This window comes from Lissotriton vulgaris, chromosome 6 (genome assembly GCF_964263255.1).
Source record: "Lissotriton vulgaris chromosome 6, aLisVul1.2, whole genome shotgun sequence".
In the NCBI taxonomy this organism is placed as follows: domain Eukaryota; kingdom Metazoa; phylum Chordata; class Amphibia; order Caudata; family Salamandridae; genus Lissotriton; species Lissotriton vulgaris.
The window spans coordinates 1,770,707,395-1,770,729,600 of NC_141694.1; the positions used below are offsets into that span (position 1 = coordinate 1,770,707,395).

The following is a 22,206-nucleotide window of genomic DNA, read 5'->3' on the forward strand; positions in this document are numbered from 1 at the left end:
TGTAGTTTTGAAAACAAGATTGACTTGTTTCATAACTTGTATTGGTTTCAGGCAACAAGTTTTCCCTGTTTTTTTACTGAACATAACGTGAAATATCGTCTGTTTTTGCATTCCATTTGTAATTTGTACCTTTTCTATGCCCATGGTCAATGGTCATGTGATGCACGTTAGGAGGTGTGGCCCATAGGAGGGGTCAGGGAATCACAGCATTTAAAAATAACAGGCTGAGGGGCGTGGCCAACTGCCGAGCATGGCGGCAGCTTGAAGCGGGAGCTCCCCCAGGCATAACGGCCCGCACTACAAATCCGTACACTAATCCGACTTTTCGCCCGCTCAAAGGAGCGACATCGGCTCGGGGACCCGAGCGGCGCTGAGTGATCCGACCCCGGTGGTGATCGGACGCCGGGAACTGCTCCACTCTGCAGCGACGTGCTGGGGCCTGTACCTGCCTGGCCGCACCGACCTGGAGTAGCTGGCGGACCCGGGCGGAAGTCCATCCTCCTCGGCCCGGGCGCGGTGGCGCGGCCGGCCGCTGCTGAACTCTGCCACGAGAGGTGCTCGTACGCACCGCCTATCCAGCGTCTACCCCTGTGTGGGCCGGGGGAGCTGTTGAGTCCAGGACTGGCTGCAAGCACCATCTGAAAGCAGCGCAAATACCGGCGGGGGCGAGGGTCTCCCTGGGTCCCCAGGCGGCGCCATATTGGACGGAGCGGGCGACCAGACGCGCCGTTCATGCTACAGGGTAAGACAATCTGCGTCAAGGGCCCTGCCGTCTTCCCGCGCTGCAGCCGATCCAAATCTCACCCCAATTTGACGAAGGGACGGGTCTGAGCCCCAGTATCCTGGCGAAGGGACAGCATCGTGTGGGGGCGTCCATAGTGGTGCCCGACTCATCGTGTGGAGTCCTGCTTGATCGGACAGTCCCACCTTAGCGCTGCTGTGCTGATTCACGGCGGAGATCTGGCGCAATACACGGGGTGCCCCCTGACAGGGGCTCACTGAGGACACACCGAAGCACCGCGGCGAGTAGCGCTACAGTGAGCGCGGAGGACGGGGGTGGCCGCGCAGTAGGCCGCACAAGAACGACTCGGAGGCCGGGGTGCTGGTCGTCACGACCGCCGGCTGCAACGCGCCTGGGCCCTGTGGGGGGTATACGGAACCCCTTGGAACCAGTGAGACACCCAGTTGACTGCCTGGCGCCCGGGGGGACCACGCAGCTCGTAGACGCCAAGTGCTGGAATAGCCGCCGAGAGCAAATACTTCCTTCACCAGCGCAACGCCATGGCAGGCAAGGGTACAAGGAGTGCGTCGACACAGGCGAAGCTCGACAAATTTGCGTACAGCCAGCATAGACAATCCCAGAATGGCGGCCGCCACTCTGCAGGCGCAGCTCCAGAAACGGGTGGAACTCAAAAGGTGACCTTAGAAGACGTCATGAAAACCCTCACCGAGGTCCGGACGACAGTGGGCTCCATCTCTTCCGAAGTAACTCTGCTTCGGGCGGACTTCAAGAAAATGTCGGAAAGAGTGTCTCAAGTGGAGGTAGTTACGAAATCGCTCATTGAGGACACCTCGGACCTGCAAGTAGCAATGGAGCGCATGGAAAGAGTCACTAAGCAGTTACAGGAGAAGCTCGACGATCAGGAAGGACGTTCCCGGAGAAATAACGTCCGCATCCTAGGCCTGCCGGAATCGGAAGGTAAAGCTGCAATGGACTTATACGTCGAGGACCTCATCAAAACCCAGCTGAAACCTAAAGGCCTATCTCACTTCTTCTCTGTTGAAAGGGCGCACCGAGTTCCTGGTGGGGCGGCCAAGCCAGGGGCCGCTCCGCGGCCTGTACTGCCTAGACTATTCAATTTTAGAGACAGGGACGCCATCCTATAAGCGGCGAGGGTCTCCCCACCTGTAAAAATTCAGAACTCAACTTTGGCCTTCTTTCCAGACTACACAGCAGAGGTGGCTAGGCGCAGGAAATCATTCACGGACGTGAAGAAGACACTGCGAGACAAAGGCCTGCCGTACTCGATGCTTTTCCCCGCCAAATTGCGAATTGTGGCCGAATGAAAAACGTGGTTCTTTGACACGCCGGAGGTGGCAAGAGAATGGCTTGACGGGTGGAGACAGGTGGGCCAACCCCAGCGCCCGCACAGGGACCGACAAAACCAGCTCAGCGGAAGGCCGGAGGATCGCCCGTCCGGCAGCCCGGCGAACGAGGAGGGCGCCACGGGACTGGATTCGGATCTTGAAAGGGACCCACTTGACTCTGGACAACCTGTCAGGGGCTGATTTGAGTAGGCTGCATGAGGGACAACACGTTTGCAGCCCTTGGGAACTTGACGCTGATGAAGCTGAGTAGGGCGGGCATTGGCCGGTGCCTGTAGGGGTCTCACCAACCCCACGAGCAAGTAAGATGGACGGGGATGGGATTAAGCACTCTGCCAAGTTGGGGATGCGGGCGGGAATTCGTCCGTGGTGCAGGGGAGCAGGGAGGGGGTGGGGGGGGGCAGTTGTAATGTTATGGTTATTGTTCTCAGTCATCACCACTTCCGTGTGGAACACGGTCCTACTACAGGCCGTACACTCCAGGTACCCTAGCACAAGTCATTGCATATGTGTTACACTCCACTTCCACACATCAGTAACACTGGTCACAAACCCAGATGGCCCAACAGGATCGGAATACACCCGCTGAGGGCGGCCCTCCGATGACAGTGGTGCCCCCCTTAAAACTGCTCACATGGAACGTTAGAGGCCTAGGGGACAAAATAAAAAGGGGATTGGTCCTCCAAACCATCAAACGCCACGGGCCTGACTTGGTGATGCTGCAAGAAACGCACCTGGCTGGGTCTACATGCAAAGCACTCGACAGACGTGGGTATGCCATGGCGGTGCACGCGGAATTCACTACAGGGTCCAGGGGCACTGGGATACTCCTTAAAAAGAACTCGTCTTTTATGGTTGAGAGCCGCAGGACGGACGATCAGGGTCGCTTTGCGGCGCTGTATGGCCAATGGGAGGGAAGACCCCTCAGCGTGGTGTCCGTGTACATCCCCCCGGCGCTGCACTCTACAGCACTGCCGGCGTTGGGACAATTTCTCATTGACCTCCCAGAGGGTGACATGATCATTGGGGGGGACTTTAATGCTATAACAGACCCCTTGCTAGACACCTTTCCCGTACGGGAACGCCAGAGAGGGACTGCCACGCTTCCTTGTTTTCTGACCGCGCTAGGCCTCACATATGTTTGGCGTCAATTGAACCCCACAGCGACTCAATACACGCACTACTCCTCTATACACAACAGTCTCTCACGTATTGATTACCTTTTCTTTTTGGGGGTGGGACTGGGATCAGTAGACAAACTAGAGATCCTACCCAGAGGCATATCTGATCACTCCCCAGTGTCCCTCCACATTACTGCTAAAGAGAGGAAGCGCGCCAGACTCTATCCGATATACCCCAACTATTTAACAATCCCTGGTATCAGGAAGAAACTCAAATTGGCCACAGCGCACTATTTTACAGAAAATATAGGAACAGTTTCCTCGCCCTCGATACTCTGGGAGGCGTACAAAACAGTCCTGCTCGGCGCTGCCATAGCGGCTATCACGGGACACAAACGAGACTCCAGAAGTGAACTCGCTCAATTAGAGTTGGCACTCCACACCGCGAACACCGCCCACATGTCGGACCCCACCCCTGACACCACACATACGCTGCACCTCAGACAACAACAACACCTGGCTCATCTCACAACAATTACTAAGGGACACTTGGCAAGCACCGCACACAGGATATATGACGTGGGCGATAAGGCCGGGAAGATGCTGGCCTGGTTGGACAAGCGGGGTGGTAGCAACAGAGGTATACAGAGTCTCTACACACAGGATGGCCAGCTGCAGACACACCCTGAACAAATAGTACGCACCCTAGCGCGCCACTATCAGGAGATATACACACCGGCTCGGGCCATCACGGAACGGGAGGCGATAGCATCGCTCGACCACATTACTGTCCCTGCGCTTTCACCGGAAGCGCAACAGGAACTAGACACTGACTTGACAGAAAACGAAATCCAATTGGCAATACAGTCGTTGCAATCCGGCAAGGCGCTAGGGCCTAACGGGATACCCGTAGAATGGTACAAAGCGTCAGCTCCCCTGTTGAGCAAACCCCTGCTGAATATGTATGTTGAGAGTATGGACAGGGAGAACTCCCTCTGGACCAGCGCACAGCCACAATAGTGGCCATTCCTAAGCCAGCCAAGCCGCCGACCGTATGCGCCTCGTACCGACCCATCTCCTTACTCAACGTGGAAGCAAAGATCCTGGGGCAACTCCTGGCTAGTCGCCTGACCACGCACCTACACACCCTAATACACCCCGACCAATCAGGTTTCATGCCACACAGAAGCACAGCACTGAATCTGCGGAGGGTCCATGGGGTGCTGGCACGAGCGCATCTCCTTTCAGAACGGGCTGTCATCTTATCCCTAGACGCCAAAATGGCTTTCGATCTGGTGGAGTGGGAGTATCTATTTGCGGTCCTTGCTCGAATGGGCTTCGGCCCGAAATATATTGCATGGGTACGGTTACTGTACAAGTCACCGATGGCACAGGTGGTAGCGAATGGCCACATTTCACCGACGTTCCCACTAGGACGCGGGACTAGACAAGGGTGCCCGCTATCGCCCCTACTCTTCGCGCTGGTGCTGGAACCACTGGCTATCCTGCTCAGAGCAACACCACTGTTTCGGGGCATCACCTGGTAGGAAGGGTGGGAGGATAAAGTCTCCCTGTATGCGGATGATATGCTGATCTACATGACTAATCCCAATGAGGGTATTCCTGCCCTATTGACTCTGTGCGACGAGCACGGGAAAGCGTCAGGTTACACCCTGAATTGGTCCAAATCTATAATATTCGTGTTAGAACTGGGGGTCTCTAGTTGGCAGAGGTAGGTACCAATGTCCAAATAGGGACCCTTGCTTCTAGTCAGGACGAGGAGATAACCCTCTTAGATAACCCCTGCTCGCCCTCAAGGTAGCTTGGCCTGAGCAGTCTAGGCTAACCAGAGGCAATGCGTTAAGTATTTGTACCAACACTCACAGTAACACAGTGAAAACACCACAAACTGATTCCACAACAGTTTAGGAAAATAAAGATATTTATTCTAAACTACACAAGCCCAAAACTGCAGAAATCCAACATACACAATGCAAGGTTATGGTTTCAAATGAGTTCTTCAGGTTGTAATCAAAGTTCTTTAAGTTACAATCAAATAATCCACAGATGCGTGAAAAGTTCACAGTTGCGTCACGTTGACTCACAGTACCTTTTAGATGCAACAAAGTTCCACAAGCAGGAAGCTGGTGCTGTGGAAACAAGCGATGCGTTACTCCTGAGACCCTGGGGAGGCGATGCGACAGCCCCGCTGCAGCAGCGGGCGTGCGGCGACGAATCCGGTCTGTAAGGGGAGGAAGGCAGCTTGCGTAGATTCCGGTGCGTAGGTTCCGTGGGAAGTCTGTTCTCGCAAAGGCACGATGCGATGATCTCGTAGGGGCTACGACGATCTCCGGGGCGACGATGCGCAGGCCAGCGGTGATCCTCTCTCTCGCAGCTCCTCGATGTGATGTTTCTGCGACGATGTTCGCAGCGACGTGATGCGGTCCGCAAGCAAGCGGTGCGGTGATCTCACCCAGCGACAGGCTCTGCGACGACACTCGCAGCGATGTTCGATTCCCCTCCACCGGCCTGGTGCGTCCCGCAAACGAAGGGTGCAACGGCCTCGGCAGCGATGTCAGGTGCTGCGCCGATCTCGACCTTCGTAGCGGCGGGGAACTTCTCGCACTGTCGGGGTTGCGCTCCGCAAGCGAGCGAGGCGACACTTTTCAGCTTCACAAGTTTCTCAGCTTAGTCTCAAGCTTCCCAGCTCAGGTTCAACTTCTAGAGGCCCCACAACTGGATCAAGCACTCTACGAAGGACAGAACTCTCTCAGCAGAGTTCAGGGAGACTGGGGATGAAGTCCTTTTGTTCCTGGGACTTCGGAAACAGGGAGCCAGCTCTTCTCGGGCCCTTGGAGATTCCTTTCAAGACAGGGGACACAGCTCACAGCAAAGTCCTTCCCCTCTCCTTGGCAGCAAAGCAACAGCAGGTCAGTCCAGCAGAGCAACAGCAGGACAGTCTTCCTTCTTCCACGTCAGCTTTCTCCTCGGCAGAGGTTCCTTCTTGATTTCCAGGATGATCTAATTTTCTGTTGTCAGGGGTCCTGTACTTATACCCCTAAAGTCTTTGTTCTCTCGGTGCCTGTGGGCCCTGAGCCCGGTCTGAACCAGTTCTGGGTGGATCCTGAGCACTTTGTTTTGTTGGCTGCATCTTTCCTTTCAGAGTGAGGGGCAGAGTCCTCAGCCGCCCAGCAGGAGGTGGAGCCAGCCTTGTGGCAGGCAGGCACAGCCCTATTCAGCCCAGGTGCTAACTCCTCCCACCACTCAGGTAGCAATTGCTCCACTCAGCCTAGTGCTGACTCATCCAGCCTCTGGGGCAGACCCCAGCCCTGTCACTCACAAACCAGACAGTCAATACACAAACAGTCTCAGGCACACAGAAGGGTCAGACAAGAGAACAGCAACTTTCTAAAAGTGCTGTTATCAAACACAGGATCTAAAAACCACCTTTCCTAAAAGATGCGTTATTAAATTCTGAGTTCAGGGATACTAGATACTTATGTCCTATCTTGTTCCTATGGGAAGAAATGCCGTTAACCACTGTAGCCAGCATCCCCCATGTTAACCTACGGAGCAAGATAGCCTTACAATAGTGAAAAACGAAAATGGCTGTAATTCACTACCAGAGCATGTCACCTGCACCAGTACATGCTCTACCTTTCACATACACGGCACCCTGCCCAGGGGGGTACCTTGGGCCTTCCATAGGGGTGACTGATGTGCACGAAAAGGGAAGGGTTCGGCCTGGTCAGCGGTGACGCGGACCAGGAGGACATGGCAGTTCTAAACTGCCCGTAGGCGCTGCAGTGGCAGGCCCGAGACACCATTTTAGGGCTACTCCTGTGGGTGGCACAATCAGTGCTGCAGGCCCACGAGTAGCATTTGTCATCACCGGCCCTGGCACACCCAGTGCACTTTACGAGGGACTTCATGGTGATACAAATATGCCAAACATGTATATCCAATCAGAATAACACTTTATATAGGGAGCACTTACACTCGGGCACTGATCAGCAGTGGCAGAGTGTCCAAAGCATCTAAACCAGCAAAATCGAATCCAGCACAGCATCGAAAAATACAGGAGGCAGAGGCAAAAAGATAGGGGTAATCACGCCAAAAGATGTCAGGTCTAACAATTCGTACTTAAAGGCCCGGAGCCGTTGTTGCGGGATGACTGCCCCCTGCAGTTAGCGACCGGCTCATTTAAATACCTGGGTATTTTCATCACCACTAATGCGGCGGACTTTTACACCGCAAACTTGGTGCCACCTCTGGCACGTCTACGTGCAGACGTTAAGTACTGGGCTACCCTGCCACTAACCCTCCTTGGGCGAGCAGCATTATATAAAATGATGGCTCTCCCCAGATTTCTCTACGTGTTAGAAAATACCCCTTATAGGGTGGCTCCACGCTACTTCCAACAAGTCGCTGCACTGGTGTCTGCTCTGCTGTGGAGCAACGGCCCAGCCCTTATAGCACATGACAAATTAGTAAAAAGCTGGTATGAAGGAGGGATTGCGCTACCCAATCTTCAATTGTATTATTGGGCGTCCCAACTTAAGATAATTAATCACTGGATCCACGTCCCGGGGGAAGACCCCGCATACAAGGCGGATTGGTCGCAGTTGGGGACGGACGGCATGCTCTCAGTGTTATACAATTTCTCACAGGTTCGGAAACTGCTTGGACCGACGTTACATACGGCGACCTTATGGCACACAGCACAATCTCTACTGGGTTGGAAGGGGAAAATCACCAGGATGACGCCGTTATGGGACACGAAAATACTAGGAAATTTAAGGTCCAGTAAGGGTTTCGCACAATGGGACCACATAGGGATCTCCGTGGTAGGGGACCTCTGGGACAAGGGCTCGGTGGTTGCATTCTCACAGCTCCAGCAGCAGTATGGTCTGGGCCCCACTGAAACATTCAGGTATGTGCAAATCCGACACGCACACTCCCGGAATCGTCACCACTAGAGGACAGGTTACTGACGGACTTTATGGAACAAAAGGCAACCTCTCTCACATACAAAAAACTGGTAAATAACCTGTCAGACCCCACGCAGAAACTTAGAGAGAGATGGGTTGGGGAACTAGGCGACATGGACGACACAGAATGGAACGAGGCGCTTGCGTCACCAAGAGAAGTGGGCATTTCAGCTAGGTTCAGGTTAGTGCAGCTCAAGATTCTACACCGCACTTATTACACCAGAACACTTCTCCACAAGATACAGAGGGCGCCACACCCCTTCTGTCTAAGAGGATGCGGGGAGGAGGGAACTCTACTCCACACACTATGGGATTGCCCATTGATCCAAGACGTCTGGAGACAAATTATGCGCACAGTCTCCCAAGCCCTTGAGGTGTCAATCCTGCCTGAACCCCGTTAGTGCCTATTGAACATTTGGGACCCTAATGACCTGAACAGATATGGACAGTTGTGGGTCACGTTGGCTGTGACAGTGGCCAAGAGGGACATTGCACAAAAATGGGGTGCTCCAGAATTGCCTACGGTGACTGGATGGATTAGGAATATGGACCTCCTAATGGTGAAGGAAAGGGCGGTATACGTGCTGCGGGCCTGTCCCCGTAAATGGAATAAGGTATGGATGCCGTGGAACAAATACAAGGGAGAACCGTGTGAACCCTTACCAGAGGACGAGGACTTAGAGTCAGAGGAGGAGGAAGAAGATTAGGGAGGGCGGACTTATATAAAGAACTCTGGTTTGTGATGAGGTGGAGCGAGAAAATGACATTACCTTTGACAACGTACTGATCATGTGCAATGGATGACAACTGCCTATGAATGGGTACAACATTCTATTGAAGTGATGACATTAGTTGGGTTTTATAGATGTAATTTTTTTCTGGTAGTTGAAATTGCTGGGAACTGATCGCTGTATCATAAATGGGCGGATTACGAACTGAAACAGGGTATGGTATGTTAGTAAGTGAAAGTCTGTGCGAAATGGTTGCTACTACTTCTTCCATATCCATAGTGTGAGGATAACTACAGATTGCCAGATTGTAGTATGTTTTATCTGTCTCTTTGACAATAGCATGTGATAATGTGAAACTGGTGATCGAAAGTGTCAATGTGAATAACTTTTCTGCCTTCTTGACAATAAAGTTTTTCCAAAAAAAAATAACAGGCTGACTGATTAATCGGTGTGTGATCAAGAGTACATGTTACTCGAAACGCGTCGCCAGAAAGGTTATAAATAAACGAAACATCTTGCCTGAAGCCGTGGGCTCTGTCTCCTTCTTTCACCCCGCCGTGCGGTGTGGAGGTTTGAAGATTTCCTTTGGATATATATATATATATATATATATATATATATATATATATATATATATATAACAGCAACTCCGGTATAGGAATAATGCCAGGCTAGCTCGCGGACGGTCCATGTTGGGGCCACCGGTAGCCCTAAATTCATGTTCCACAACGTCTTCGTTATATGAAAAAACGTACCCGGACACCACAGGATTGCTGATGCAAAAAAGTGAATTTTAATGGCAGGAAACAACGCGTTTCACCGTTCGGCTTGAACAAGCCCTGCCAGTGAAAGCAAAGATGCTCTTGCCAAGCGGGAGCACATACAAATGTGGCTGGCTCCCAAGGATGGGTACTGGCAGTAAGATGGCAGACTGTGGGGGACTTGGCCCTCCACCCGCAATCCCCAACAAATGGATGTGTTTATTGGGGCACCCACCCCAATAAAAAGGGTGGGTTGGCTTCCACAAGCAGCCGGCAAGACTGCTGTGGTATTGGGCCTCCTGTGCAGCCCCATGAATAACATTAGTTTGGGGTGCACCGGGTGGGTTCGGGTAGCAAGAAAATTTTAAAAAAAATGCTGACATTATGCCACACAGATAAACAGCAGTAGCTTAACCACTCATTAACTAGTCACTTCTCCTGAGAGGAGTGCCATATAATCCCCTCCAAGGGCTTTGTTTTTGCTGTTTTTTGTTTCTGGTGGTGCCCCAAAAAGAACGAGGGCACCAGAAACTATTTTTTAAAATTTTGTTTGGGAGAGCTGCAGGGTGCTACAGGGAACACGGCAACAACCCCTCTGGGGATTTTTAAAAACGGATTTGCAGTAATTCTCCTGGGATATTAAAAACCCAAGGAAAGCTTTCTATCATTTGTTTAAAGCACTCCGAGCTGGTGCTGTGTGTTCTTCAGCGGGTGTGCTCAGACCACTTTTTGGTTGATACTATGGCTTTATTATGTGGCCAAAATAATGTTAAAGATAGACTGAAATACATGTTTATGGTTATTTTGATTAAAGGTGTTTTATTTAAAATATTTTGGTGATAACTACAATTAAGAAACATTGCAATGCGTGTATTGAAAATGAATGCATTTGATTATGGTTATTAATTACATTGTTTTATTTGGTAAATTATCACATCTGGTTCATTGTTTTTAATGTGGTGACCTTGTCACAAGCCCAGTAGATTTGCTTTAAGTATCTTGGTGTGGTGACACCCTGACAAAACCAATAGGCCTATTTTAAAAAAAATATATCTTATGTTCTGAAATGTTGACGTCAGTAGGCCTGCCTTATTTATAATGGCACCTTACATTTTTATGGCAAGGCGCTGTGGCAAACCCCTCGCTGTGCACAGCCGGAGATCAGCAATGGGTTGAACTAGTTAATATGGTAATACAGTCTTATTTTACGGAAAAAAACAATGGTTAAATTGATGTTATGTAGTTGGGTAAAAATGTAAGTTTAAACGAAAGTAACATTTTAATCTCGCAAAAAATGCAACTGCTGTCTTTATCTTCAACGTTTCGTATAAAACATAGCATTCTTCCACATGTGCCACGAAAGATCAGGAAATCCATACTAGCATTGTAATACGGACAAAGACATCACTATAGTAAATACATTCCAAGCCTCTTCTTCCCGATTAACCCTGCCACGGGTAAGAAAAAAATTGTCGTCCGTCATCCGAGTCCAGTGAGTGGCCCTCATGGCATTCCCCTGCTTCGTTAAACCCTGCAAGGAGTAGATCCCACGTTTGTAAATCATCAGCCGCCATATCGTCCGTCCTACTCTGACGTATCTCTTTTGCTGCCCCGCCTACCCCCCCCCCCCCCATTCTTTACCATCCCTTGTCCAACTCTGTTACCTAGGGCTGAAGGAACTCAGACACGAAATGGAAACCCTCCTTTTTGCCATTAGGAGGGCCAATTGCATAAACTTCTGTGCCATTTTTCTATCCTTTCGTTTGTTAATGCTTCCCAGAATGCACTTGGCTGGGTCTGCTTTCAGCCTCACACCCTCAATATACCCCAGTCTTTGGACCATTAGGTCCCAGAAATCGTGCAGAGCCCCTGCGCTCCGAAACATGTTGACACTTTGAAGTGGTTGTAATACCCTAACACGTATACTTACAACCCTACTTTGCACCTTTTTAACAATACCAGTCGAGGACTTAATAAAATATATTTTTTCCCTACGTGCCAGGTATTTAAGTAATTCACCTTCACCTCACCTCACTCACACTTTCCTTTAGAAACACCCCCCCTCACATAGTTCACTACTTAGTGCTCCTACGTAGTCGTGAGTCGCAGCACGCCGCATCCCGTAGAGGGGTGCGAAGGCCCCGATGATCAAGCATGACACCAAGGGGCCTGTTGGTGTGTGAGGGGCATTTAAACAACACTGTGTGTTCCCCATCACTTTAGGGACCACCACCACCTTGAGTGGATTCCATTTTGTTTATTTGCATTACCAAGGGAGACTGAATCCACTGACTCTCTCTCTCCCCTTTTTTGTTTGTATCTTAGTTCTAGACAGCGCGCAGCTGTGGGAGCCCCTTCCCATTATTGTTAATCCATTTTGGACATACATAGACACTTTTCATACATAACATCACATCACTCTGAACCTTCCTACCCTCCTAATATCACCATGGAGGATGAACATGATTGACCTTCAGTGAGGATGACATCGACCGAATTCTCGCAGATGTCAATCCCTTTGAAGGCCTTAGCAACACTGACCCAGGCCCAGCGGTAGCAGACTGGGACGAGCTAATGAATGTCAGAAAAACCCAAATAAGAGCAGCCCTACATGGTCTCTTGATGAGGGAATATTTAAGAAACAAAATAGCCCCACAGGGTTTATTGGTTAAAACTGAACCGTTCATTTTCCAGGATGACCTAGCTTTTAAAAAAAGCCTGGTCACTTATTTCATGGCACTGCACCAGGGACTGGCTGGTGCTAATAGTCCAAACTGCCGCAAGAAAATCTTTGGAACTTAAAGTAGAGATCCAAAAACTGGAAGTCCAGTTAAAAGCTTTCATTTCACCAGCAGACATAAAGAAAGGTTTGGAGGAAATGAACCAACAAATGAAGGAGTTTGAGGTGACTTTGAAACAAAGCAAGTTCAACAAGTTAAAAAAAGATAAGGATCGGTTTACCCCTGAAAGAGCCTACCCATACACACGAGCAGACTATGTGATGAAAGATAACGCAAGTGACACGGATAGTGTGAACTCTGATGGTAGCACTTCAAGCACCAATTCAGGAGGTTTCCAACAAAAGAAACAAAGAGGAGGGTTTCGACAGCAAAGATCTCAATTCCCCCGCCAGAGAGGCTGGCGAGGTTTTCAAGGACCTCAATTCAATCCATATCAGAACCCTTTTCAGTTTCCTCAGTATCATTTTGTCCCTCCACAAATGGGACAAATGTACCCCCACTGGGTTCCGGAACAAACCAATGCACCCCAGAATGCTCAGCCTTTTTTATCCTGGGGCCAGGGATCCCGCAGGGGGAGGAACAAGAAGGGCAACAATGTCAACTGGCAACCCACAGAGGAAACAGACCCACGGGTCCTGACGAGGAGCATGACGGCGAATCAAGCTTCCACGAGCAAGAGGGGGACCTAGTAATCAACATAACCCCATGGCCCCTCACTGAGTTACAACAGAAGGTACTCAACAAAGGCCTGGGATATGTCCCTACCAACAAACCGGACATTTTTCTATTGCATAAGGAAATGCAGGACTTTATAAGAACTATTAAGTTGAGGGCCTTTTTCAAAGATAAGGAATCCCCTTTGGAGAACTCAGACACAGGGCTAAAACCTAGGTCGACTTTCACACCACTGGATAACCAACTTCCGGTGGAGGTGTTGGCCTTTGAAAAAGCTGTCATGCAGGAACTTAAAAGTTTGGAAACCAAGCACAGGGTGTTCCAAAATATGAGTAGAATAGAGAATGAGGCAATAAAGGAATTAAGACTTAATAAAGACCTTACTATAAAACCTGCAGATAAGGGTGGAGCGGTGGTTATCCAAACCACCACAGCCTACGATAGAGAATGTAGAAGACTTCTCTCGGACAACAGGAATTACCAGATCTTAGTTGAAGACCCTACTGAGTCCTTACGAGTACGAATTGGTGGTATGATTGAGGAGGCTCTTGCACATGACTGGTTAACCAAAAAAGAATCAGAATTCTTGGTTCAAAAAATCCCTGTATACCGTATTTATATACTATACCGAAAGTGCATAAGAACCTTGAGAATCCACCAGGACGCCCGATTGTGTCCGGCATCTCATCAATTTTAGAACCCCTGTCCAAGTTTGCAGATGCCTTTTTGAGACCTCTTGTACAGGCCACCGATACATATCTGAGAGATACAAAAGCGGTACTACAACTGTTACAAAACCAGACCTTTGATCCAACCTCTCAGATGCTCCTAAGCCTTGATGTGGAGAGCCTCTACACGAGCCTCCCACATGATGAGACACTACAAATTATCGAGGAAGTACTCCATTCCACCAACTGGAAATACCACACTCCTGTTAGTGTAGTGATGGAATGTATCTCACTAGCGCTCACAAAAAACTTGTTTGAGTATGAGGGCACTCTGTTTTGGCAGAGCCATGGGACCAGCATGGGAAGCACTTTTGCCCCTAGCCTGGCGGGGCTCTATAACCATCACCTGGAGTCTTCCAAGATCCTACACCACAACAACCCCTACAGGGGCAGGATCCATACATGGTGAAGATATATAGACGACATTTTGGTGATCTGGGAAGGTGATGAGAACTCAATCTCTGAGTTCATGCATTGGCTTAACAACCAGAACGCATTCCTTAAATTCACCCACCAAATGTCAAATAGCACTATGGTTTTCCTGGACCTGAACATTTATCATGAGGCAGGCCTCTTGAAGACGGAGACCCATTTCAAACCTACGGCCAGGAACTGTCTACTCAGGTTTGACAGTTTTCATCCACGTCACCTGAGGGAGAACTTACCATACGGGCAGTTCCTTCGCCTACGTCGGAATTGCAGTGATATTGCAAAATACAAAACTCAGGCGAAGGATCTCAGTAAAAAACTGAGACAAAGAAAGTATCCTGACCAGGTGATCCAAAAAGCTATGAAAAGAGCTAGGAACAACAACCGAGAGGCCCTCTTGGAAGACAACCCACAAAAAGACAACCAAGCGGATAGAACAGTTTGCGTTACCACATATAGCCCAGTATCGAACCAGGTTGCAAAACTGGTCAACAAACATTGGCGTATACTTACAAGTGGTACTCTATCACTGGAGAAACCATTGTTTGCACACAGACTGGGTAGGAACTTGAAAGACATGCTTGTTCACACAAGACCCCCTCCAATCAGAGAAAAACAGCCAAGACTACAAGGGATACAGGGCCACCATCCTTGTGGCAACTGCAATTACTGTCATCTTACCAAAAGAAGCCAAACTCTTACTTTTTCCAATGGCACAAATTGGGAACAACGCACATTTACCAACTGCAACAGCAAGAATATTGTATATTTGATCACATGTCCATGCGCAAAAGAGTATGTGGGGATGACAACAAGACCAGTGAAAGTAAGAATTAACGAGCACAAGAGTAACATTAGGTGCAAAAAGGTAACAACAAAAATGTCAGCCCACTTTCTTGAACATCAACACTGTGTCAATGAGTTACAGTGGACGGTGATCGAACAGTTGCCTTCAGAGGTAGGACTTCTGGAAAAAGAACAACGGTGGGTGTTCCGTCTTGGGACCGATACCGCGGGCCTCAATGACTCCATTCCATGGAACCTGTTAAGATGAATATCACCAGGCCATCCCTTATTAACACTGAATTTCTGTAATATATGAGAAGGTCCTAGCTATATGCCTTTGAAGTAATCACTGAAAAACCTCCTATTACTGTTACCATTGGGACCCTGAACCCCCAACATTTGCCCTTAGTGACATTGCCCTTTTTTTTAATAATTATCCTACTAATTAATAGGCTTATCTGTCTATTGAATTCCCAGTATCGAGTGTCTACATATGACTTACGAGAACAACACTCTTCAAACATTCCTGCCCGCAATATTGCTTTTTATCAAAGTGCCCATCTTGCGAGTATTCCTCATGTTTTCTTTATTCTATGCAACTATTTGTTATGAACATCGCTTTCGATCAGCATAAGAGCTTGTGCACATGCGCAGGCATAAAGTGCACCGCGCTTGCTCCATATCCGATCAGTTTAAAACCTTGCGCATGCGCGTTCATATCCGTCTTCGCGCATGCGCAGCAACATCGAAGATACCGTTCGAAGCACGCATGCGCGACTCTTACCGACTCCATACTCAGTCGGGCTCGTAATTCCGGATCCAAATGCCAAGAAACTCCGTATTTGGGCAACTTTCCGAGTCTCATTATTCAATTGCGTTCACTAATTACCAATTAGGATAGTATAAATAGGGCATCAGCATAACCAAACGCTCACTTCACCGGAGCAGTGTTGAGGGGAAGGCAGGCGACTAGCTTTGCAGTAACCGTCAGTAGGGCTATAACAACTAGTACTACTCTGGTGCTTTAGACAGTTTATGCCTTAAACAAACTAAATCCCACTAATTAATACTTTTTAGGTTGCTTTACTGAGCAGTATGGAAGGATCCCCCCAATACCACGCATAGGCTCATGAGGTTGTGAGATTGAGAACAATAAGTAAGCCTAAAAACTTGTCATCCTCTCCCTCTCTTTCCACCTAAGTAGGGAGAGTTTCTACACTGTGATTGTATGTCTCTATGTTTGCTGTGTTTGTCCTTATAATATTTTTTTAAAATTCTTTTTTGAATGTCTTTTTTTACAGGGTTTGTTGAACCTCATTTTGGGTTCTACCTATTACCCTTATATACTAAGAGAAACAGTTTTTTCCTTAGTTCTTGAACTTTAGACCATTGTGTTTATTGTGTCTTCTTTTTACAGGTTTTCTTCAACGCCAATTGGGCGCTACTGAACTCACCTACACATAAACATTGTTAGGTACATTACACATTGTTGTAATTTCTTTTTTAACACTTTTACATCTGCATGTGAGTAAGGTGAGGATATGTGCTTATCCTTGTCCTGAAGAAGGAGCCCCTGCGCTCCGAAACATGTTGACACTTTGAAGTGGTTGTAACACCCTAACACGTATACTTACAACCCTACTTTGCACCTTTTTAACAATACCAGCTGAGGACTTAATAAAATATTTTTTTCCCTACGTGCCAGGTATTTTTTAAGTAATTCACCTTCACCTCACCTCACTCACACTTTCCTTTAGAAACACACCCCCTCACATAGTTCAATACTTAGTGCTCCTATGTAGTCGTGAGTCGCAGCACGCAGCATCCCGTAGAGGGGTGCGAAGGCCCCGATGATGAAGCATGACACCAAGGGGCCTGTTGGTGTGTGAGGGGTATTTAAACAACACTGTGTGTTCCCCATCACTTTAGGGACCACCACCACTTTGAGTGGATTCCATTTTGTTTATTCGCATTACCAAGGGAGACTGAATCCACTGACTCTCTCTCTCTCCCCTTTTTTGTTTGTATCTTGCTATGGGAAAGAGCCATCTGTTGTATTTGGATCCATGATGGCTATAGCTTGTCTTAAAGGGGCAGTGTCCTGTTTTCTTAAAAGAGCAATGACGTGGGACCCACCTGAGATGAAAACTGAGATCTTTAAGACTAGGGAGGCCTTCCACATAGCAGTAACTCCTGTCACAGCCGGGCTGACCTCTGTTGGCTGTGCTGGTTTCACGAGGATGAAGGTGGATTAAGTAGAGCCACACTGGTTGACAAGACGAACTGTGACGTAATGAAAAGCTGAGTCTACCCTGCCAGTATTGAACATGGAGACCTTCAGATCACTGCAGATTTTGGGGGCAAGCGTTCACTCGCGGAGCCATCTTCACAACCCATCATCACCTTTTATATAGCTTGCAGTTCTTCAATGGTCCAAAAATAAGCATCTATTTCTCTGTATGGGATGTTCCTCTTTCTCATCACCATTTTAGGAATCTAGTTTCCAGTATACAGTCGAATCCACAAAGTGCTGTACTTCTAATAAGTCCTCGGTGTCCTCTGGCCTTGGAAATCCAACAATTCATCGGGTGCCTGTTTTTATGGTACTTTCGGGCCTCTCTACATTTATCTTTTAGCACGTTCAAAATGATGCTCCTATCTGCTGATCCTGTACTGAGATCGAAGCGTTCTGTAGGCGTTTTCCTCCTTCAGGAGCAATCGGACAGGTCTTTGATATGCCTGAATGTGTTGAATCTTGAACAATTAATGCAACCATTGGTTGGGCAGATAGGGCCTTAACAAGACTGAATACTTGCATGGAAAAAGGTTTAATCTAGAGATTAACTACTGCAGTGTATACACACACAGACACCTTTAATTATTTTTAGATTAAAGGTCTACTTTCATCTGCAATAAATCAGTGATTAGACTGAACACTATTGGGTCCTCTGAGTGCATATCTGCAGGTTTTATGCTTATAGCGGGCTACAACGAATGATTCTCCATCTGACACTTAAAGGCGATGCTGTGGAATTTCCCGTCATTCTGCATGAGAATACCAACCTTATTCCTTTTCATAAAGAGTTGAAGACCTCTATAGGGTGATAATGATGATTCATCTAGAAGCTAGATGGATGGATAGGTTTTGAGACGGCTAGCTCCAGGACACCTTTGGATAACCGAGCACTCAATAAATGGTTTTTAATTTAATCAAGCTACTCCTTTTTTTGCAGTGTTTTGTTTGGTACGTGTTTTTCATGTGTTTGTTTGTTAAATGTTCTTACATGTATGCTGTTTTATTGATTGCAGATACTCTAGATTTTTTAAATCCTAAACCACAAGAGTTTGCCTGTATTCAAACAGCTGTATATTGATCCTAAATATGTTTTGTTTCCTCCAGGTGACCTACCTGTACAAGTAAAACAGATGTTATCCACGCACTCTGCTTTGTTCCGCCAGAAGGGTGTTCATGAGGTGTTTGAGACCCTCTGTTCAGAAGACTCTTTATGAGATGGGAGCCTCCGCGTCCAGAATGAATCCTCATCCGGGCGACAATTGATCTAAAGGTGGCCAGTTCAGAAAGCATTGCCCTATGGCTCTGCCTAGTAAAATGGTAGACTTGAGGCAGGACAGTCCATGTGTCTATGCATTTGTGTATACAGCGGGCAACGTGAATACCACCAGCTTTAAAGTGACTTGGGGGCAGCTTGACAGTACACTAGTGTTTTCCGCCTGCACTGAACATATCATTTAAGAGCTAGATTAGCTTTATATCCGTTTCGTTTGGACAGTGTTAACGCTAGTCTGGTTGATATTGATCATTTTATAAAATGTTGGCAATGATCTCATTTTGTCTATTTTCAGTACAAATAATAAAAATGCTATTACTTAAATGACCCTTCCGCATGAATGTACGTTTATGGGTTGTTTTCAATTTACAAACATTCCCAGAGGTTCTCCTGGAAAGCTGTAATTTTCTCCCTGTGCACAATCCTATGTAGTTACATGTTCACATAGGAAACGGAGCCCACTGTACAGATGCATATTTTTTCTCTTCTCTTCTTCACTGAATAGATTTTTTAAATCCTGGAAATAGCCCTGGTGAACAATTCCACTTCCATCCTGGAAGGAGGAGTTACTCAAGCTCTCTACATTAGCCACTATCCACGCATTTCCAGGGTGGGATCGGGGTCACATCTGAATTTGATAATGCTCAAAAAGCAATATGTTTGTGGAAATTGGCACACTTTCACGGCAGGAACTATGCCTTGTAATACTCCTTTCCCACCCTTCGTGTGGGGTTTCCTACTGTGTATTTCTCCTCAATTGTGACAGGTTTAGAGTAGGAATTACCTTTTTGAATAGGTCGCTGTGTGGCTAAGGCTTAAACATGAGAAGCTCCCTGTTAGTTATGTTCCATTTGTGTAGCCTGTTCTCTCTTTGAGTCAAACAATTAGATGCTGAAAATGCGTAAACATTCGCTTGCATCAGAACATCTTCATTTAAGTGTGAGGAATTCTTGATAACCAAAAAGGAAGATGAACACAACCTGTTCACTTAAAAGAGCATAGCTGGAATACTGCCAGTGGTTGTTCTTACACAGTATTTTATCCAGAAGAATAGTTTTATTTTAGCCAACCATTATTTTTGAAGAAAAGCAGAGCCTGTTTTTGTATGGGTAAATTTTGTAGCCATGAATATTGTACAGCTAATCTCACAAGCAAATTAACCATACCACTGACTGGTGGTGTGTGGTATACATGATACCCATTCACATGCATCCTAAAAATACCCCTTCTTACAGGAATTCTCAGTGTTGATATGTGTTGTAAATGTGTGTTAGTTAGAAACATTCTTTGTCTAATCTAGGGGTTTCTTTTCTTCTCCTGGATGGGATGGCACTTAGTACTGGAGAAAGATCCCTGGAGCTTGTCCTGAGAAGGAAAACATCCTTTACAACAGAAGTGTTACAACGCATGCCATTACAGCGCATGTCGTTACAATGTGAAAGGCTTGTTGTAGGGGGTAGAAGGTGTTGGAGTTAACTCCAACACCTTCCCTACTGTTGCACACACTGTAGTTGGAATAGTAAATTATCCAGTATTAGGGTATCTTTCATAGATTCACATGCCTGAATCATTCCCCGTCGTCGGAATGGGAGTCCCCGGTACCTAGGAAAAGTAATTTCTCACTAGACATATAAAGAGATAGGCCAAGGGCCTCACATTAGCAACAGATCTAGGTCCTTTTGTAAAAAGGACCAAGCTCTAGAGAACAACCAATCGGCTATCACCACCCTCTGGGACCTTCCTGGAAGGAGCTCTAGTCCCTCACATTTTCTACTGCACGTCGTGCTAAGGGAGTCTCCACTGAGCTCGGCTGTCTTTTTTCCTTGTTTTTGGCTTTCCAGTGGTTTTTTCTTCAGGATTCCTTCTTCTGACTGAAGTTATCTTTATCTTCATGGCAGATACTCCTAAGAAAGGCCTCTCTAAGCCCTGTGCCTCCTGCAATAAGAAGAGGCTTCATATCGATGACCAACACAAAGACTGTCTTTACTGTCTTTATCCGGACCACTCCTCAAAGGACTGTGAGGTATGTCGTATCTTTTCATCAAAGACCCTTAAGGACCGGGAGGGACGTCTTTTAATTTGGCTGCAGAGGCTTAAAGACAAAGACCAAGACTTGTCCTCTGAGGAGAGTGAGGGATCTACAAAGTCTTCCAGTACCTCACAGAAAGGCCCAGAGTTGCTTCGCCAGGGCCTTTGTTGCAGCCCCCTTAATAGAAGATGCAGAAAAAGTCTTCAGAGGTCCACGTTAAGGCTTTACCAACAAAATTTTCTCCGCAAGAAGTTTTACACACCTTTAAAAACCTACTTAGGACACCGTCGACGGTGGCCCCAACGATGACAATCACATTCTACTGCTGTGGGAATAACCTCGTCAATGACGACAGTCTCCACATCATTGGCGTCCTCTGCATCGTCCACGTCGACAACGACGTCATCGTCAATGGCTGTTAAACTATTGTCATCGACTATCAAGATTAAGAAATCATCGTTGACGCCCAAGCCAGCGTCGATGGTACGATCGACGAGCGAGTTGACTCCTACGTCGAAGAGGAGTGTTCCGTCGACCTCTCTTCCATTGACGACTACTTCGTTGACAAGGGCTCCGTCGACGACGACTCCGTCGACGAGAGCTTCGTCGACGTCACCTTCAGCTATGTCCATCGGTGCTTCACCGTCGACGACTATTACACCGATGACGGGCTCGTCGACGACACCGGAGTCTAAAATGGACAGTGCGTATGTTCATCTTAAAATCACAAAACGCACGTTGACGCCTGCTCTTACTTCACCTAGCAGGGTCCAATCGTTGCCTCTGTCTCACCTTTTGGAAGAGGAGGAAGATTCTGACGACGACAGTATGTTCAGGGCTGCAACAAGTCCTTCTGAACTTCATGTCAAGTACCAGAAGAGTTTGGATTATGACTAACAAGAACCAGAAGACCAGACATATAATCCAGATGACGGCCATCTTCGCGAACTTCCCATGGTTTGTCTGCCTGCGTCTTTGGTTTCTGACCTCCTATTTTAATTTTTGGCTACAAGCAGTGAAACCCTACTTCGGCTCCATCTTCTATTCCAGTTGTCTCTCCGCCACCAATGCCACAGGCTCCACCTCCACTTCCACAGTCCTTGCCGGTCGCACCTCCACCTCCACCTTCCACGGATGATGAGGAGGATGATCAACAAGAGTAAGGGGGGCTTCATGATTCCCAATCGACTCATGATGAATGGGATGGTTACGTTATCCCTTGTCCAGCGTCGCCAGTGCTTCCTCAAGCTGATTCGCCTCCTGAGGATATTGGGGGTTTTCCTAATGTCTTGGAAAGAGCTGCACAGCATTTCCAGATCCCTATGCCTTCTCACCAACAGGATCGTTTCCTTTACGACTTTAATTAACCTTTTAAGAAGTCAGTGAGATCCGTGCCTATTATAGACTACATATGGGATCAAGGTGTTAAGATCATGCACAATCCATCTTCAGTTCCCCCAGTGTTGCCTCGTCTGGACAAAAAATACAGAGCTCCGGACACCGCTCCAGCCTGCCTTACCGGACATCCCAAGCCTGATT

At 47.7% G+C, this 22,206-nt stretch overlaps 1 protein-coding gene across 2 annotated transcripts in view; it reads left to right on the forward strand.

Moving 5' to 3' along the window:
- CENPO (centromere protein O) overlaps window positions 1–19,549 on the forward strand; it is a 181,790-nt gene extending 162,241 nt beyond the window's left edge. For both annotated transcript variants that reach the window (XM_086925483.1, XM_086925482.1), the window contains exon 7: window positions 18,470–19,549. In XM_086925483.1, the coding sequence (XP_086781609.1) occupies window positions 18,470–18,579 (110 nt within the window). In that variant the 3' untranslated portion in view covers window positions 18,580–19,549. The remainder of the gene's footprint in view (window positions 1–18,469) is intronic.
- Window positions 19,550–22,206: the final 2,657 nt, after the last annotated feature.